This window comes from Phyllobates terribilis, unplaced genomic scaffold, assembly GCF_046119375.1.
Source record: "Phyllobates terribilis strain yellow unplaced genomic scaffold, ASM4611937v1 Scaffold_11__3_contigs__length_659146591, whole genome shotgun sequence".
Classification (NCBI taxonomy): domain Eukaryota; kingdom Metazoa; phylum Chordata; class Amphibia; order Anura; family Dendrobatidae; genus Phyllobates; species Phyllobates terribilis.
The window spans coordinates 201,553,531-201,574,377 of NW_027362771.1; the positions used below are offsets into that span (position 1 = coordinate 201,553,531).

The window sequence follows — 20,847 nt, forward strand, 5'->3', positions numbered from 1 at the left end:
CGGATGCTTTATTCCAGGTCTGGGAGGAGATCCCACAGGAGACCATCCGCAACCTCATCAGGAGCATGCCCAGGCGTTGTAGGGAGGTCATACAAGCACTTGGAGGCCGCACACAATACTGAGCCTCATTTGGACATTACATCAAAGTTGGATCAGCCTGTAGTGTGTTTTTCCACTTTAATTTTGGGGGTGACTCCAAATCCAGGCCTCCATCGGTTAATAAATTTGATTTCCATTGATGATTTTTGTGTGATTTTGTTGTCAGCACATTCTACTTTGTACAGAACAAAGTATTCAATGAGAATATTTCATTCATTCAGATCTAGGATGTGTTATATGAGTGTTCCCTTTATTTTTTTGAGCAGTCTTTATACACACATTCTGTGCACATCCTCGGCTAATGTAAATCAGAAGTAAAATATTTGTGTGATGTCAGTACTCTAAAAAGGAATTCAACAATTCATATATACAAAAGCAATAGGAAGTAACTTGTAAAAGAATGGTTCAAGTTTACTTTTTTTGCTCCCTTACATAATAATTATAGAGATCTGCATTGTCAGAGTGATAGTCAGCCTGGTACTGACTGTTTGATGAGTTATGCTAAATTTGCTGAGTTTCACACAAAAAGATGTAAATAGCCTCAGAATTTCTCCTGAATACCTAACTTCTGAGCCCTTTTTCTCACTTTTATTTCAGGCTTGGCAGTTTCCCTTCAGCTGCTTCATGGAGACATTGAGCAAATTAGAAGAGATTACTCTTCAGTGTTTACCCGTGGGGTCTCAATAACAAGAAAGCTCGGTTTCTCAGATGTCATTATGCCTGGTAAGTTTGAGGAAAACAAAAGGTGTATGTTGCAGTAGCTGCAGATACCGTAGTAATTGCTAACATTCCCAAACAGACTTTCTCTGCCGTGATTGTCTTATGAGATGTTTCCTCAGTTGCATAAATACAAAACAATTTTATGCATATCTATTACTTCTCATTCCTACTGATACCATCTCTGAATTGATTAATTTGCTAAACAGTGAAATTATATATATCTAATGTTTAGCATAAATGAGCACACCCCCTTTGAAAAGGTAAATGTAAATCAGTATCTCACTGAACAGAAGAACAAATTCCATATTGACAAGAACGACTTTCATAGAACATTTTTTAAGCCATAACATGAAAGTAAGGTTAATATAACTTTCATTAGAAAATCTTCATTTTTAGTTGATGCATAAATGAATACACCCCACATCAAAAACAACTATATCTAGTATTTTGTATGATCTCCATGATCTTTAAGGACAACATCAACTCTTCTAGACATGGAATGAGCAAGTTGACGACATATTGCAACATGTACCTTTTACCATTCTTGAAGAACGACCTCTTAGAGCCTGGATGCTGGATGGAGAGTGATGCTCAACTTGTCTTTTCAGAATTTCCCATAAATGTTCGATTGGGTTCAGATCAGGAGACATACTTGGCCACTGAATCACCCTGTTCTTCAAAAATGCAACTGTGGCCTTAGATGTGTGCTTTGGATCATTGTCATTATGGAAAAGTGCACGTCTACCAAGGGATGGTAGTATCTTCTCTTTAAATATAGGACAGTACATCTATGAATTGATGATACCATCAATGAAATGTAGCTCCCCGACACCAGCAGCACTCATGCAACCCCATATAAGGACACTGTAACCACCATGTTTCACTGTAGGCACCTTGTGTTTTTCTTTTTACTCCTCACCTTGACGCCATACAGTTTGAAGCCTTCAGTTTGAAAAACATTAATTTTGGTCTCATTACTCCAAAATATTGAGTCCCAGTAGTCTTCATATTTTTCAACATGGGCCCTGGCAAATTGTATTGCATTTTTTTGCAAGGGCTTTAGGAGAGGCTTCTTTTGTGGATGGCATCCATGCTTGCTATCCTCTGCAGTGTACACCGTATTGTGTTATGGGAAACACCCCGGTTTTGCTTTCTACTTTTTTAGCTAACTGCAGTGAAGTTGCATGTCGATTTTCTTCAACCATTCCCATAAGAAGATGCCCCTCTTAAGAAGTTAACTCCCGTGGTCAGACTAGTTGTCTGTGAGATGGTTCCAGTTCCATCTTTATTTTTTTGCATCACTTTTCTAGAGTATTCTGACTGATTAGTGAAAGCTTGCTGATCTTCTTGTAGCCTTCATTTTTCTTACATAAAGAAATTATTTTCTTTCTCAGGTTTTGTGACATTTCCCTTCCTTGTGGTGCCATTGCTAACAGCATGAAATGGGAAGGGGTTTTCTTTAAGTAATGCCCTTTTATAGTCAGCTGTCAACTGAATACCCGCTTCATCAATAATTAGACTTATCTGTGGTTGAATTCTTGTTAATTAGAATTTTGTAGTCTAAACTTTAAAACACTCCTCCAGCGTTTTCTTTTTGTTTTATTTCAATGCTGAAGTTTTGCTTCTAATCTAACTTCTCTGACCCTAATATTATACTTGCCTGCCTACGTCAGCTCTTCACGGGGCCTTTCCTTTCCCTCGCTGCCATCTTGTTACTGCAACTTCTAACATGGTCACAAGCTCTCCATGTAAGTCTATGAGGTTCTCGTTCTGAATCACATAGACTTACACTGAGTTGTGACTTCTGGATCGTCAAGCAAACACTAAAGAGATCCATCAGGTCCCAAACTGCTAGACACCGACCGTAGCAGCACCAATGAAAGATGAAGACGGCAGCTGGTAAGTATAAGACTAGGTTCATGGATCTTAAATTAGTAGCACCACTCCAGCGCTGCAATAATGAAAAATGCTGGAGTGGTGCTTTAAGTTTGCTCCTAATGCTATGTTCCCACAATTACTTTTTGGTGAGTTTTTTTATGCTGCATATTTAAAAAAAAAACAAAAAAACATGGAAGTAACTTATTGTACCTCATGGGTGCAGAAATGGTGCATAAAATCTGCAACATCGAAAGCTCATCGTGGGAACATAGCCTTAGACTTTCATTGGAGGGGACTCAGTTTTGCCACATGATCTTGAATTAATTTGTTAAGGAAATTTTTTTTCTGGGTGTGCAAAATAACAAATATTGTTTGCAATCAATGGCCCATATTTGTGGGGGTATTTTGCAATATGATATCCCATAGAAAATGTTGATTCTAAAACTAAACTAAAAGTTTTTTGACAAATCTGTTGGGATGTACTCATTTATGCTGATCTCTGTACATAATCACAATATTGTGGTTACATAGTCGGAGTTATAAGTAAAAAAAATGGTGTTTTAAATTAATTTTTTGGACTTTTTTTCACCTATAATTGACCAGCCCATATAATATGGAAGACACAGTGGCTTTTGAAAGTATTTACCCCCTTGGCTTTTTACCCATTTTGTTACATTACAATCTGTATTTAAATGCTTTTGCAATCTGATTTGTGTGTGATGCATCAGCACTGAATAGTTTTAAGTGAGAAAAATATAGGCATAAATTGAATTTATGGGATCAAATAACTAAAAATTGCCATGTGCATATGTATTCACCCCTTTTGCTATGAAGCCCCTAAAAATTTCTGGTGCAAGCAATTACCTTCATAAGTGTCACATGGTCTGTCAGTATATTCACACCTTTTTCTGAAAGGCCACAGAGGCTTCAACACCATTAAGCCAGAGGTACCACTAACCAAACAACACCATGAAGACCAGGAGATCCCCGAACAAGTCAGGAACAAAGTTGTTGAGAAGTACAAGTCAGGGTTTGGTTATATATATATATAAAAAAAAAAATTCCAATCTCTTATGATCCCCTGGAGCACCATCAAATCCATTATCATCAAATGGAAAGAGCATGGTACCACAACAAACCTGCCAAGAGAGGGCCCCCCACCAAAACTCTCAGCCCAGGCAAGAAGGGCATTAATCAGAGAGGAAGCACAGATACCAATGGTAATCCCGAAGGAGCTGCAGAGTTTCCAAGCAGAGACTGGATTATCTGTCCATACGACCACAATAAGCTGTACACTCCATAGAGGTGGCCTTTATGGAAAAGTGGGCAGAAAAAAACCTTTATTTACACACAAAAATTGTAAGTCTCGTTTTGAGTTTGCCAAAAGACATGTGGGAGACTCCCCAAATGTATGGAGAAAGGTTCTGTGGTCAGATGAGACCAAATTTAACTTTTTGGCCACCAAGATAAATGCTATGTCTGGCGCTAAACCAACACAGCTCATCCCCCCAAGTACACCATCCCCACAGTGAAACGTGGTGGCAGCAGCATCATGCTGTGGGGATGTTTTCTTTAGCAGGGGCAGGGAAAATGGTCCCAGATGGATGGTGCAAAATACGGGGATATTCTTGAGCAAAACCTGTTTTGAGACTGGGTTGGAAGTTCACCTTCCAACAAGACAATGACCCAAAGCATACTGCTAAAGCTACACTCAAGTGGTTTAAGGGGAAACGTGTAAATGTTTTTGAGTGGTCTAGTCAAAGCTCAGACATTTATCCAATTGAGAAACTGCGGTCAGACTTGAAGATTGTTGTTCACCAGAGGAAACCATCTAACTTGAAAGGAGCTGGAGCAGTTTTCCCTTGAGAAATGGACAAAAATCCTAGTGGCAAGATGTGGAAAGCTCATAGAGACTAATCCAAAGCGACTTTACTGACTTTAGGGGGGTGAATAGTTATGCACACTGATGTTTTCAGTTATTTTCTGCTATTTGTTGTTTGCTTCACAATAAAAAGAAAACCAAATGTTCACAGTTGTAGGCATGTTCTTTACATGAACTGATGGAAACCCTCAAAAAAAAAACAACAGTGAAATTCCAGGTTGTGAGGTAGCAAAACATGAAAAATTCCAAGGGGGTGAGTGAATACTTTCACAAGCTACTGTATAGATTAGCCAACCAAATTTTACAGATCTTAGCATCCCGGCAATTTATAATGGCTACTTTAACCAGTTTAAAACAGATTATGAAATTTTGAAGAAAATTAATGATTTGTTAAAATACTATATACAGTAAATGTTTTCAAAATCTTCAAAACTGCCCTTAACAAATGATTTTTTTTATTAATTATAATAATGTTATATAATTTTAATAAATTGAGTTTGCAAGCTGATGTAGAGAAATCATTTATAAAGCACGTTTTCTTTATGTATTTGTGTGTCATTCTCTATTCCTGCAGGTGAAATGAGGAATGACTTGTACATCACTTTAGAAAAAGGAGAATTTGAAAAAGGGGGTAAAAGTGTTGCAAGAAATGTACAAATTACAATGATTATTGTGAACAATGAAGGACAAATTCTTAAGGTAAATAAAGTACAGAAGGTTCTCGTTATATTTTTTTGTCCTGGACTTAGGCACTAGTCACTGTAACGGGTCCAGGAGGCGGAACCTCTGAGCTACTATACAAGGGGGCGGCCCTTGTAAGGGAGCGAGTGGCAGTCTCTGGGTGAACGGACAGGGAGTTACGGCAAGTGCTCAGGGCAGTCTCTGGGTAAGGGGTAGGTACGACCTGTGATGGCAGAGCCTCCGGGTAGGCTAGCAGGCAGATGGTAGATGTGTGCTCCCAGGTGAGCAAGCGAGAGTCTCTGGAATAGCAGGTGGTCACGGCACGTGACGGCGGAACCTCCGGGCTGGCAGGCAGGTAGGTAACGGAGAAGCGCTCCCAGGTGAGCGGGCAAGAGTCTCTGGAATAGCTGGTGGTCACCGCACGTGACAACGGGACCTCCGGGCTGGCAAGCAGGCAGGTAACGGAGATGCGCTCCCAGGTGAGCGGGCAAGAGTCTCTGAGATAGCTGGTGGTCACAGCACGTGACAACGGAGCCTCCGGGCTGGCAAGCAGGCAGGTAGCGGAGAAGCGCTCCCAGGTGAGCGGGCAAGCTGGTCCATAGACAGACTGACCGGAGTTGTAAGGCAGACCGTCGGACCTCAGGCAAGCAGGCAGGTAGCTGATGTGCGCTCCCAGGTGAGCGGACAAGTTGGTCCTTAGACAGACTGACCGGAGTTGTAAGGCAGACCGTCGGACCTCAGGCAGGCAGGCAGGTAACAAGTATTCAGGCAGGAATCAGGCAGGTAACTAGCAGGAAACTGGCAGGTAACTGGCAGGTAACTGGCAACGGGACCTGAGGGCTGAAGCACAGGTGAGACACAGGTGCAAACAACATTGCTCGGGCACCTCCATTTTGGAGGAGGTGCCTTTTATATGATGAAGTCCTCCGGCCATTGGCCGGGGACTCTTTAGGGCGGCGCGCGCGGCCCCTTTAAGAGGAGGGGAGCGCGCGCGCGCGCGCCCTAAGCACAGGGGCCGGGAAGGAGCGCGCGCCGAGAGCAGAGCAGGAGGAGGACGCCGGGACGGAGCGCGCGCTGACAGCAGAGCGGGGAGAGGACGCCGGGCAGGAGCGCGCGCTGACAGCAGAGCGGGGAGAGGACGCCGGGCACGGAGCAGAGCGGTGAGGGGAGCAGCGTCCCTGCCTAGCAGAGGGCAGGGACGCCAGCGCTACAGTCACATTGTGGCTTGTGCTTGTAACAGAACAGAGCTACGACCGGTATGATAAACTATAACTTTAATGAAGTCTGTTGAGGTCCCTGTATTTTGACTGCATTTTTTTTCTATTTATATATGCATAATTGAGGAAATAGCCATTATACATTATTATTTTAGCCCCTTAATGACCCCCTATGCGTCTTCTTACAGCGGTCATTAAGGGAGTCCTTATTCTAAAGCAGCACTTTATGGCAGTCAGAAATAAGGGAATTGTGCCTTCAGATATGCAAGGATGTAGTTGGGTGTAAACTGTATATTCCCACTGATACCCTGCTGCAACAGCCACAATACCACAATCTATGTTAGTACTGATTGTGGTTGTTTAACCCCCTAGATGCTGCTGTTAGTAGCGACATTGTTTACAGATTGACAGGGCTTCCTCTTTCACCCGATCGGCACCCTTCTTATGTGATCGCAGTGTGCAAATGGTTTCTTTGGAAACCCTAATCTAATCAATGATTCTGGGGTGTGTCAGTTAAGGTTTCCATTTAGGCCTTACTCTGATAAGGGTGTAACAGGCCAAGTGTTAGAGTAAAACTGACACATTTAAAGGGACTCTGTTTGCTATGGAATATGAGAGTAGCATGATATTGGGGCAGAGAGCCTGATTCCAGAGAAGTATCACTTACCGAACTTCTTGGTGCAGTTTTGATAGAATCCTTGTTTTCTCTGTTGTAAATGCAGCACTGGTCAGGATGTTATTCCCTGTATAACCCCACCCACACTACAAATTTTCAGCTTACTGTGTACACTGTGAATTGTCAGCAAGCTGACAATCACTGGTGGGGGCTGGGTTACACATATTGGCTGGACTGGCCTCCACGTGAGACCTAGTCTGGCAGTGGTAATCTCCAGCTGATAATACACTGATTGTAGTGAAGCTGTAGCACACTGCCTGATAAGTTACACAACCCTGGAATCAGACTCTCTGTTCCTACTTCATGCTGCTTTCAGATTAAAAGGACTCTGTCAGCACAGAATGACTGTTCAAACAAAGTACAGGCTCTTGGTGTGTGGCGTGGCCAAACATTTAAGTGCACCTTCCCACCTGCTTGTTTAGCATCTATCTCCACCCTACTCGGGCTGTATAAAGCCAGAGCTATCAATGAAAGAAGAGAGTGGTGGAGATAGAGGTAAAATAAGAAGGTGTAGTTAAACATTTGCACACTTGAGGGTTTCCATGTAAATCCTCGATAGATGTACCGTAATTTAGAGGAAACCCCTGCCGGAGGCATTCACTATAATGATGCAGATGGAGACACTTTGGAGTTTTTCTGGCCTGTGTTCCATTGTTGTACCATCTATTTAGACCACAGAACTCCCTTTATGGGATACTTCTTTCCAGAAGTACACAGGGGTGGACATACCTTAGGTGCAACCTGTGGGAACCATATAGGGGCTCAAGAGGTAAGGGGGCCCACTACCACCTCCAAAGCAGGTGGAATTGTCCATTATGATTTATTGGACTGGAAGGACTCATAAACTATTCTTGCACAGGAGCCCTCTCCTGTTTGTGTCTGCCAGTGTACGTACAATCTGAGCACGATGTATGGCGGTATATGTGCAATTTTCATTCTGCATCATCTTTTCCTTGCTTATTTTTGTAAAACACCTGTGGGATCAAAATAGTCCCTGCACCTGTAGAGATTTCCCTGAGGGATGTAATTGCTAGAATGAGGCACTTTTGGGACGTTGTTTCCTGTTCCAACAGGATCTCTGCAAATTGCATCCTCAAACTATTCCAGCCCAATCTGTGCTCCAAAATAAAAATAGCACTCCCTCTCTTTTGAGCCCTTCCAATTGCCCAAACACTAGTTTCTGACCACATATGGGGTATCACAGAATTGTGGAGAAATTGAATAACAAATTGTGGGATCCTTTTTCTCCAAAAACCATAAGAAATATGGGGCTAAAATAACATTATAATATATTTTTTTATTTTTACAAACCAGTGTTTTAATATTCTGTGAGACGTTTGTGTTGTCAAAATTCTCAATATGTGCACTATATAAATTATTTGAGAATATGTATATTCCAAAGTGAGGTAATTTGTGTGAGGTTTCTGCTGTCCTGGCATTTCGGGTGCCCACAATCTATTCCAGTAAAATCTATGTTCCAAAAGTCAAATAACAATTCTCTTCTGAGCCCTGCTCTGTGCCCAAACAGTGGTGTGCAACCACATATGGAATATTGTCGTAAATCTGGAGAAATTGAGTAACAAATTCTAGGGTCTGTTTTCTATCAGTACCTCTATCAGTGTAGGTGAAAAATTTGGGAAGAAGCTAAATTCTTTTTGTTTTTATGTTCCAATCTTATAAAATTGTATGAATCCCCTATGGGTTTTCTCAGATAGCTTATTCTTCCCAATATCTCATGGACTCTGTTCATGACTTGTTGGAAATGGCGGGTTGAGTGTATTGGATGAGCCTTGCCTACTTGCTATGGCATTGATACATTACACAGCAATTTGCCTCTATATACTAACACACAAAATCAGATCTTTAGGCTGTGTGCCCACGATGCGTTTTTTAAGCGTTTCCCCAGCGGCAAAAACGCTGCAGAAACGCTTAAAAAACGCATGGTAGAAGGCCTGCCATGTTCCCCAATGATAATCCGTATGTGCTGTGCACATGCTGTGGAAATTTCCGCTGCGGATTATCCTTGCAGAAAAAAACGCAGCACTACCAATTATTTTGCGGAAGCGCTGCATTTTCGCCGCCATTGACTTGCATTAGAACGCATGGAATCCGCATCACTGGATCTGTACATGCTGAATCCAAGTGTTTCAATGTGCGGATGGTACCCGGGTGTGGAGGACAGGAGACTCTCCTCCGGACCCGGGTACCGTAGAACCTGTAAAAAAAAGAATAAAATAAAAAATAAATATTATATTTACCTTCTGATGGCCCCTGGTCTCCTTCGCTGACGTCATAGTCATGTGACGGCAGGTCCGTCAGTGTAGTGTACTGTGAGCTGCTGGCAAGCCAGGGCGGAGCGATTAAAGACTCCGGGGGCCATCGGAAGGGAAGTATAGATTTATTTTTTACCATTCTTTCGGTCACACTATATAAATCCATGCCGGTCGCATGGATTTATATAGTGTGACCAAGTTGTCAAGCACTTTCCAAGTGATGCTAAAATTGCTTGGAAAGCGCTTGTCAATCCGCATGCGGAAATGTCAGTGAATAACGCTCCATTTCCGCTTGTCCCTGGCAGGAAAACGCATGTACAATCCGCATGTACAATCCGCATGTACAATCCGCATGCGTTTTTTCTGCCAGGGGAGATGCAGAAACGCTCAGGAAAAATCCTGAGCATTTCTGCATCGTGGGCACATAGCCTTAGTCAGACAGGCTCTGTTTTATATTGTTCACTTATAAGACAGTTTATATGCTAAAATTTTTTTTTAAAACTTTGACAACCCCGTTCACAATCACCATGTTCCCCCCAAATAAAATAATTGTGCTATTCTCGCCTCTGGTGTCGTCGCTGGTCCAGCGGTGTCAGCACTGGCTTTTCCTGGGTTCATGAGACATGAAAATGTCTCTGTGGCCCATCAGAGTCGCTTCACTCTTCCGGCCTTAGGACATAGAAAGATGTTAGAGCTGCTGCTGCTTTCACTTCCTCCAGATGTTCAGCTATGTCTGAAGGAGGGGAGAGTGAAGCGACCAATTGGCCTCAGTGATCGCAAGCCCTGTCGCTAACATTGCTGGAACACTACCTGCATCAGAGGTGATTATAGCTGCTATTATCTTACTTGGAGGAAGCATAGTGATTGAGAAAGGGCTTTCCATGTAGTGCATAACCCCTTTAAACACAATGTCTAGCCTTGGATAATTACCGTATTCTCTCACACAGGGTACTGTTCCTTACGTGAACTTTTGATATTGATCGCATATTATTTTTTGTATATTTGTAGTATATGGTAATATTTATATGTTGTGACCTGTTTTTTTTCTGTATATGACTGATGTCTGTTATCTGAAACCATGATCACTTCAAATTCTATGTAATATTTTTGCCCTGTGTGATATTTCTTCAACAGAACAATTTTGAAAAAAAATCACCTGTGGGTTAAAAATGCTCATCACACCCCAAGATGAATTACTTGAGAAATTCCAAGTTTCAAAAGTGGGGTCACTTATTGGGTTTCAGCTGTATTGGCACCTCAGGAGCTCAGAAAATGCAATAATCAAATGTGGTGCTTCAAAAATTAAAAGTGTAACTTCCCTGACGACTTTCATTGTGCGCCCAAACAGAAGTATTTGACCAATTATAGAATATCATCACATTCGGAATAAATTGTGTAACAAATTGTGCTGTCCACTTTTTCCTTTTACCCCTTTTGAAAATTAAACATTTGGAGCTAAAGTAACATTGTATTGGAAAATTTTTTTCTTTTTTTGTACCACTGTGTGTTAGTTCATGTGAAGCAGCTGAAGGGTTAACAAACTTCCTGCCAGCAGTTTTAAACACTTACTTTGAGGGGTGCGGTTTTTAAAATGGTATGGGGGGTTTCTGATTTATTGGCCTCCCAAAGTCACTTCAAAGGTAAATGGATTCCTAAAATAAAACGATTTGTAAATTTCCTTGAAAAAATGAAAATTTGCTGCTAAACCTTTCAGCTTTCTAACATCCCAACAAAGAAAATCTGAAACTAGCATAAAAAGCAGAGCAAATAAAAATGGAAACCCCAGAATTACCATTTTTAGTCTCCACGTTTCCTTGAGAAAATGCAATAAAAAGTGATCAAAACATTTTATTTAACCCATAAAAACGTCAGCTCAACATGCAAAAAACAAGCCCTCTTACAGCTCCATCAATAGCAAAATGAAAAAGTTATGGGTCTGAGAAAATCGTGGCGGAAACCAATTTTATTTTTTTTATAAAAAATTTCTAAACTGTTTTCTTGACTTAAATACGGTAAATAAAAAAAAAAAAAAACATACAGGTTCAGTATCATTGTAATCATACTGACCTAGAGAACCATGTTTCCAGGTAATTTTTACTACACAATGAACATCGTTCAAAAAAAAAGAAAGAAGTAAAAAAGCAGTGGCGGAATTTTTTTTTTTTCCACCATTTTATTTTATTTTTCAGTGCATTATATGGTAAAGTGAGTGGGGCCATTCAAAACTACAACTTGTCCAACAAAAAGACAAGCCTTCATTTTGCTATATTTCTAAAAAAACAAAAACAAAACTAGTTATAGCTCTTGGAAAATTGGAAGAGAAAAATGAATGCTCAAAAAAATGTAAAATTCGTCCTGTGTTTAAAACATTTATCAGCATCGCAGTGAGTGAAAAAAAAATGAATACAAAATAAGTAATCAATACAAAATTGTACATTTATGTCACAATAATAAAAAAAATGAACAGGTTTCAAAAAAATATACACATTTGAACACAAGATTGTAAACTACATGGGATTGCTCCTCAGTAATTAGTGACAGATACACGGAAACTGAGCACATCAAACTGGAGATACTGGATAATCAATGCCGTTCTATTAACCTCTATTCTTAGCTGTGATTCATTGTGATCTATAGTTTTTTTTTTTGTAATCTAGTAATGATTTGCATTATTGGATTTTACTCTTTTGCTATTTGGATAGATCTAATATTAGTGTTAAATGGTGTTTTACGTGTGACATGAATGTTTCCGGTTTACATGGAACTTGCCACCACGAAAATCCAGTCCAATCTGCAGGCGCCATGTTAAAGAGCAGGGGGAGCTGAGAAGATTGACATATAGTTTTGTAAGGAAAGATTCCGTATAACCTGTGATTTACTCATTTAAACCTCAGCTCTTTCAAGGATTTTAGATCCAGTGGGTGGTGCTATCAGTGGCTGACAGCTTTCTCTGTATGCATTCTTATATAAGGAAGGCTGTCAGTCTCTGATAGGACTGCCCACTGGATGAAAATCCCAGAAAGAGCAGGGGATTAAATCATGAAAACTCAGGTTATATAGAATCTTTTCCCACAAAACTATATATCAATCTGCTCATCTCCTCATCTCCTCCTACTCTATAACATGGCACCTGTAAATTGGACTGTATTTTCATGTGGCAGGTTCTCTTTAATGCCAAAATATTGTGCCCTAGTGTTTATGTAGCATTTGTAGATGTAATCAAATTTCATTATCCTTTCCTTAACTCGTTACATGTCTGGTTTCACATCATCTGGCTCACCCCGGCTTCCTTCTTCATTAATAATAAGCAGCATTTTATAAATGCATTCCAGATGGGGAAAATGAAAAGAACAGCACTTTCCCTTTAATCTGTTAAATTGCTAATTATTTCCAGTTAATCGTTTAAGTCTTCAGTTCCAAACAATGAAAACCATGTGGCCTGTATTATGAGGACTAATTTAATTAACAATAAAAGGGTAAAATCACAAGTGATGAAAACATTGAAGGTTTACCAGTTGGTTGCATTGGAAGCTTCTCCTTTTCCCTTGACACAGTTGGTTCAAGATGCATAACCCCAATTTATTCTATTTCACAAAAAGATTTCCATTATTGGCATGCTAATTAGACTATTTACATTCTGAATAGCTGACAAGCATGTTAAGCATTCCAGCTAGTAAAAAGTTAACATGAAATTATGCAAATGAAGTTCCTATGCACATAGAAATAGCCTGTACATCAGCTCGCGGAGTCCCTTCGGGTGCCGCATGTTATGTCTGAGATGCTGTCATTTCTCAATACGCTATTGATATCCGTATCAAAATGATTCCACTTCTGAAGGGAATGTTTCGCTAATAAGAAAACATTCATATGGCTGTATGCATACATATGCCTAACGCCTAGGCTGAGCAGCTTATAGGGGAATTCAGAGAATGTGCCATAAATATCTAATAGATGAAGTCCTACTTCCCATGTGAAGGTCCCTGAACGATCTCACCTGGTAACTCTGGAGTCTGGACACCTCCAATACCCACGTAAAGACCGGGTACATGTCTAAGACCTGCAACTATCAAATATAGGTATGACTTAAATGTCTGAGCTGGAATTGCCATGAGAATGAAGGGTATATAGGGACTCTGCAATTCACCAATACACTATGTGAGATAGCTCCAAGATGTTACTTTAGTTTTAATTGGCTGCATTAAAGGGAATCTGTCTGCAGGATCAACCCTACTAAGCCTTCTATATGGGGAATGTAGGTCATGTCATAGGAAGCTGAATAAAATGATACATTGATATCTGATGTCTAATTCCAGAGAAATCCACCTTATATGTAAATGCCATTTTAAGATCTATGGGCCGGACATAGATCTCCCTGAGAATCTGCCTCCAGAGCTTATTTTAAATGAAAGAGGGCGTTACCAGTGTGAGACATGTAGATCAGGGGAGCAGACTGTCAGTCATTACATGCCTCGCACTGGTAATGCCTCCTTTCATTTAAAAGTTCCAGAGTCTCAGGAAGATCTATGACTGTCAATAGATTTTAACAGCTCATTTACATATTAAGAAAAATGTTGATTTCTCTGTAAGACATCGGATCGCAGCTATCCAGGTAATATTTTAGTCAATACAGACGGCTTAGGAGGGTTGATCCTACTGACAGATTCCCTTTAACTAACCTAATTTGTGAAAGTTTTAAGGCATGTGCGTTTTTTTTCCAGGATTATATATCTTTTGGTTCAGGAGAACCAGCTGCTCATGAGTATCATTCATTTGTATTATATCACAACAACAGCCCTCGATGGGCCGAATTACTAAAGCTTCCTATACCTGTGGATAAATTTAGAGGATCACATATCCGATTTGAATTCCGACATTGTTCTAGTAAGAATGATTTCCTTTATTATATACAATTTACTATTCATGGTAGATATAATTTAGTTATGAAATGTAAGAACATATTTTTTATTTTACAGTTAATAGAAAAAAGGACTCATCCCCTTGAATATTTTTGTAGTTTTTTTTCCCTTTATTTTGTCATTGAAAATCCAATTATTCAAAAACAAAACATAAAAAAGTTTGGGGGATTACCTATTCAGATAATGTATATTTTGCATTTTTTGTCCTATGTTTCTTACTACTGCCACTAGCAGTAGCTATATGAAATGTTTACAGAAGTTAGTATTAAAATAGAATATAAAATATAATATATGGTTTTTTTTGTGTTTTTAGCAAAGGAGAAGGGTGAGAAAAAATTGTTTGGCTTTTCATTTATCCCACTGATGCAAGAAGATGGTCGAACTTTTCCAGATGGCACACATGAACTCATCGTGCACAAGGTATTATGCCAATTGCTGTGTTTATACTAGACTGATGAAATATTATAGCTATAATAGATTCCAACCTGTTAGAATATTTATAATGCAAGCAAATAAGCTTCATGCTCTGATTCTGATAGATTATTGGAAAAAAGTATTATTTCCCATATATGTTACTGTTAATGGGATTGATCAGTGTATTATTACATGTTCCCTATTAAAGTAAATTGATGTAATGTAATGGTTACGCTGATTCCTTCACATCAGGATCTGCTTCTCCACTGGCCCTTCCATTCTAGTCAATAGAGAAGATACCTGAAAGGGCGACTCATCTATGGTGATCATATGATGAACATATTGAGAGAGGTTGTACTTACAGGGAAAGCCATTTAAAGTTAAAGTTGGAGAATATCTTTGTCTAAAAGGACCTGTCAGCTCTCTTTACTAGATGCACATATTCCCCATAGTATGACAGTTCCGGAACATCTATTCTCAGAACTCTGCATTGTGCTGCTCCTCTGTTATGAATAAACTGACAACTAGGTGTTACCAGATGGTGGTGTGTCTCTATACACTCTGCCACTGGGCTGTCTGTACTCAGAGTGTTAGACTTCGCAGGATTAGAGAGCAGTAAACCCAAACTTTAAAATCTCCGGTGCTGAACTCTGAACACTGACTACTCCCGGAAGTCTGTTTTAATGAGAGAGAATGTGAGGGAGAGAGAGAGTGAGAATTTTCTGGCTTCAAAGTTCAGGTCCCAATAGATTTCAGTTGGTTTTGGGTTTCAGTTCTTTATGTATGTATGTGTGTGTGTATATATGTATGTATGTGTGTGTATGTATGTATGTGTGTGTGTATGTATGTATGTGTGTGTATATGTATATATATATGTGTGTGTATATGTATATATATGTATATGTGTGTATATGTATATATATGTATATGTGTGTATATGTATATATATGTATATGTGTGTATATGTATATATGTATGTATATATATATATGTATATACAGTACAGACTAAAAGTTTGGACACACCTTCTCATTTAAAGATTTTTCTGTATTTTCATAACTATGAATATTTTACATTCACACTGAAGGCATCAAAACTATGAATTAACACATGTGGAATTATATACTTAACAAAAAAGTGTGAAACAACTGAAAATATGTCTTATATCCTAGGTTCTTCAAAGTAGCCACCTTTTGCTTTGATGACTGCTTTGCACACTCTTGGCATTCTCTTGATGAGCTTCAAGAGGTAGTCACCGGAAAAGGTCTTCCAACAATCTTGAAGGAGTTCCCAGAGATGCTTAGCACTTGTTGGCCCTTTTGCCTTCACTCTGCGGTCCAGCTCACCCCAAACCATCTCAATTGGGTTCAGGTCTGGTGAATGGAGGCCAGGTCATCTGGCGTAGCACCCCTTCACTCTCATTCTTGGTCAAATAGCCCTTACACAGCCTGGAGGTGTGTTTGGGGTCATTGTCCTGTTGAAAAATAAATGAGGGTCCAACTAAAGGCAAATCGGAGGGAATAGCATGCCACTGCAAGATGCTGTGGTAGCCATGCTGGCTCAGTATGCCTTCAGTTTTGAATAAATCCCCAACAGTGTCACCAGCAAAGCACCCCCACACAATCACACCTCCTCCTCCATGCTTCACGGTGGGAACCAGGCATGTAGAGTCCATCCGTTCACCTTTTCTGCGTCGCACAAAGACACAGTGGTTGGAACCAAAAATCTCAAATTTGGACTCATCAGACGAAAGCACAGATTTCCACTGGTCTAATGTCCATTCCTTGTGTTCTTGTCTCTTCTGCTTGTTGCCTGTCCTTAGCAGTGGTTTCCTAGCAGCTATTTTACCATGAAGGCCAGCTGCACAAAGTCTCCTCTTAACAGTTGTTGTAGAGATGTGTCTGCTACTAGAACTCTGTGTGGCATTGACCTGGTCTCTAATCTGAGCTGCTGTTAACCTGCGATTTCTGAGGCTGGTGACTCGGATAAACTTATCCTCAGATGCAGAGGTGACTCTTGGTCTTCCTTTCCTGGGGCGGTCCTCATGTGAGCCAGTTTCTCTGTAGCGCTTGATGGTTTTTGCAACTGCACTTGGGGACACTTTCAAAGTTTGCCCAATTTTTCGGACTGACTGACCTTCATTTCTTAAAGTAATGATGGGCACTCGTTTTTCTTTACTTAGCTTCTTTTTTCTTGCCATAATACAAATTCTAACAGTCTATTCAGTAGGACTATCAGCTGTGTATCTGACGCGCCCCCTGGGACATATTCCTTTTTGAGGGGAATACCCGGCACCGGATCAGATGGGGGGTTGTAGTTTCCGAGCGGCTGTGACCCGGCCCCGTGCCCAGGGCGTCAAGCTCAGTGTTATGTGGCAGTCCTACAGATGTTATTAAGAGTTCTTTTGTGTCGACTACGCCACCCGTTGTGATGCGCTCACTGTGGCCGCCGCTGCAGCAGGGTCCGCTGAGGCTGATGGTGGGTGCGCAGCTTGGTGGGATAACCCCCAACGGGAGGGGTATAGCCTCAGAGGGGACAGGCGCAGAGGATGGGGGTTGTGGTGGTGTAGTGCAGACGGCAGTGAAGACAGAGTCGGGTTGTGCAGTTAAGGGTGTTTACTTACTGCAGATGTTGTACTGGTCACTCCAGCTGCTAGTGACCACCCGAGCCGTGCTGCGTCCACCAGGTCCTGGATCCAGCCAACCCCCAAACAAGTCCGGAGCGTGGCCCTGAGCTCTCTTTCTGTCCCGTTCTCTGGCCGTCCCCACCAGTAATCCACCTAGGTCCAGCTCCCTCGGGCCTTCTGTTGGGACACCCTTGGCCCTGGGTTCCCTGACCCTTCATGTGGTGTGCCTTCGGGGTGGATGTGATGGGTGACCGTGGCAGACGCTGCCCACGGTCTCCGGTCTCTGGCTGGGGAATGTTTTTACCCCCACCAGCTTGGGTTCCGGTACCCTGATGCCGACTCTTCACCCGGTGCTTTTAGTTGGGATCTCAGAGTCCTTCTCTTCTGTGCTCTGGGTCTCTCTCTTTTCTCCTCTCTCACTCTGGGTCTTGGTCTTTCTTCTCTCCTCTCCTGACTTGTTCTCTGCAGCTGATCCTCTCTGCATCTGATCCTCTGCATCTGACCCTGATCTTAGTTGGTGCCCACCTTATATACACCCTCTATGTGTGAGCTCAGGTGACCAGCACCCAATGAGCTCCTATCTTTACCCAGGCTGCTCCCCCTATCTGCCCCTACACTACATGGGATGTACCACCCCCCTCCCACTCCAGCCAGGAACAGACTCTGTCGTACCTGCACATTTCTAAGTGGGAGTACCGTCGGTCTGCTCCTCGGAAATGGGATGTGTGTAGTGCATGCAGCCTACCGAGCTCAGATCCACACTCCATCCTTACCCGGGAGTGGAATATCACACCTCTGGGTTGAGGTGCAATACCCCTGTAGCAGCCGAATCCTCAGGGTGCTACATATCCACCTGACTTCTGCACAACACAACTGATGGTCCCAACCCCATTTATAAGGCAAGAAATCCCACTTATTAAACCTGACAGGGCACACCAGTGAAGTGAAAACCATTTCCGGTGACTACCTCTTGAAGCTCATCAAGAGAATGCCAAGAGTGTGCAAAGCAGTCATCAAAGCAAAAGGTGGCTACTTTGAAGAACCTAGAATATAAGACATATTTTCAGTTGTTTCACACTTTTTTGTATAAGTATATAATTCCACATGTGTTAATTCATAGTTTTGATGCCTTCAGTGTGAATGTACAATTTTCAAAGTCATGAAAATACAGAAAAATCTTTAAATGAGAAGATGTGTCCAAACTTTTGGTCTGTACTGTATATGTATATATATATATATATATATATATATATATATGTATATATATATATATATATATATGTACAGTACAGACCAAAAGTTTGGACACACCTCTTTTAAAGATTTTTCTGTATTTTCATTACTTTGAAAATGGTACATTCACACTGAAGGCATCAAAACTATGAATTAACACATGTGGAATTATATACTTAACAAAAAAGTGTGAAACAACTGAAAATATGTCTTATATTCTAGGTTCTTCAAAGTAGCCACCTTTTGCTTTGATGACGGCTTTCCACACTCTTGGCATTATCTTGATGAGCTTCAAGAGGTAGTCACCGGAAATGGTCTTCCAACAATCTTGAAGGAGTTCCCAGAGATGCTTAGCACTTGTTGGCCCTTTTGCCTTCACTCTGCGGTCCATCTCACCCCAAACCATCTAGATTGGGTTCAGGTCTGGTGATACTGGAGGCCAGTTCATCTGGCGTAGGTCCCCATCACTCTCCGTCTTGGTCATATAACCCTTACACAGCCTGGAGGTGTGTTTGAGGTCATTGTCCTGTTGAAAAATAAATGATGGTCCAACTAAACGCAAACCGGATGGAATAGCATGCTGCTGCAAGATGCTGTGGTAGCCATGCTGGTTCAGTATGCCTTCAATTTTGAATAAATCCCCAACAGTGTCACTAGCAAAGCACCCTCACACCATCACACCTCCTCCTCCATGCTTCACGGTGGGAACCAGGCATGTAGAGTCCATCCGTTCACCTTTTCTGCGTCGCACAAAGACACGGTGGTTTGAACCAAAGATCTCAAATTTGGGCTCATCAGACCAAAGCACAGATTTCCACTGGTCTAATGTCCATTCCTTGTGTTCTTTAGCCCAAACAAGTCTCTTCTGCTTGTTGCCTGTCCTTAGCAGTGGTTTCCTAGCAGCTATTTTACCATGAAGGCCTGCTGCACAAAGTCTCCTCTTAACAGTTGTTGTAGAGATGTGTCTGCTGCTAGAACTGTGTGGCATTGACCTGGTCTCCAATCTGAGCTGCTGTTAACCTGCGATTTCTGAGGCTGGTGACTCGGATAAACTTATCCTCAGAAGCAGAGGTGACTCTTGGTCTTCCTTTCCTGGGGCGGTTCTCATGTGAGCCAGTTTCTTTGTAGCTCTTGATGGTTTTTGCAACTGCACTTGGGGACACATTCAAAGTTTGCCCAATTTTTCGGACTGACTGACCTTCATTTCTTAAAGTAATGATGGCCACTCGTTTTTCTTTACTTAGCTCCTATTTTCTTGCCATAATACAAATTCTAACAGTTTATTCAGTAGGACTATCAGCTGTGTATCCACTTGACTTCTGCACAACACAACTGATGGTCCCAACCCCATTTATAAGGCAAGAAATCCCACTTATTAAACCTGACAGGGCACACCTGTGAAGTGAAAACCATTTCCGGTGACTACCTCTTGAAGCTCATCAAGAGAATGCCAAGAGTGTGCAAAGCAGTCATCACAGCAAAAGGTGGCTACTTTGAAGAACCTAGAATATAAGACATATTTTCAGTTGTTTCACACTTTTTTGTTAAGTATATAATTCCACATGTGTTAATTCATAGTTTTGATGCCTTCAGTGTGAATGTACAATTTTCATAGTTATGAAAATACAGAAAAATCTTTAAATGAGAAGGTGTGTCCAAACTTTTGGTCTGTACTGTATATGTATATCTATAATATAACGGCAGAAGCGTGTCTCTGTCCGAAGCCTCAATAGACTGCGCATGCGTGACGCACAGTCTGGCTCCAGACAGAAGACCGCATCCAGCCGTTAAAGGTAAGACAGCCACTTCTATGGGGCCCGTGGCCGGAGGGGGCCCGTGAGGGCCCCAAGCAGCGTGGGAACGAGGAGGATAGGTGAGTCGGAGGTGGCGGCGGCAGAGGAGCGGGTTGCGGCAGTGGAGGAGCGGAGCACACTGCCACGTGTGCCCGCTGCTAAAGGGACATGAATATTCCCTCTGAGGCCACTCCCATGGGCGTGGAGAAGACGGAATATTCATTCTCTGTAGTAGCGGCCACGGAGGAGCGCTGAGCCCCGGCTCCTGCTGTCAGTGGCCGCCGCTAAAGAGGAAGCATATTCACGCTTCTCCACGCCCATAGTCCCGGCATGGAGAAGCGTGAATGTGCCGGCAGCAGCTGCTGCAGACAGGACACAGCGCTGGAGCAGAGTTGAGGAAGGAAGGTGAGTATAAGTGTTTATTGTTTTATGTGTGCAG

General features: G+C 41.6%; 1 protein-coding gene across 5 annotated transcripts in view; it reads left to right on the forward strand.

Moving 5' to 3' along the window:
- DOCK4 (dedicator of cytokinesis 4) overlaps positions 1 to 20,847 on the forward strand; it is a 378,644-nt gene that overhangs the window by 182,003 nt on the left and 175,794 nt on the right. For all 5 annotated transcript variants that reach the window (XM_073651961.1, XM_073651958.1, XM_073651957.1 and 2 more), the window contains exons 13-16: positions 697 to 822; positions 5,154 to 5,278; positions 14,145 to 14,307; positions 14,656 to 14,762. In XM_073651961.1, coding sequence (XP_073508062.1) covers positions 697 to 822; positions 5,154 to 5,278; positions 14,145 to 14,307; positions 14,656 to 14,762 — 521 coding nt within the window. The remainder of the gene's footprint in view (positions 1 to 696; positions 823 to 5,153; positions 5,279 to 14,144; positions 14,308 to 14,655; positions 14,763 to 20,847) is intronic.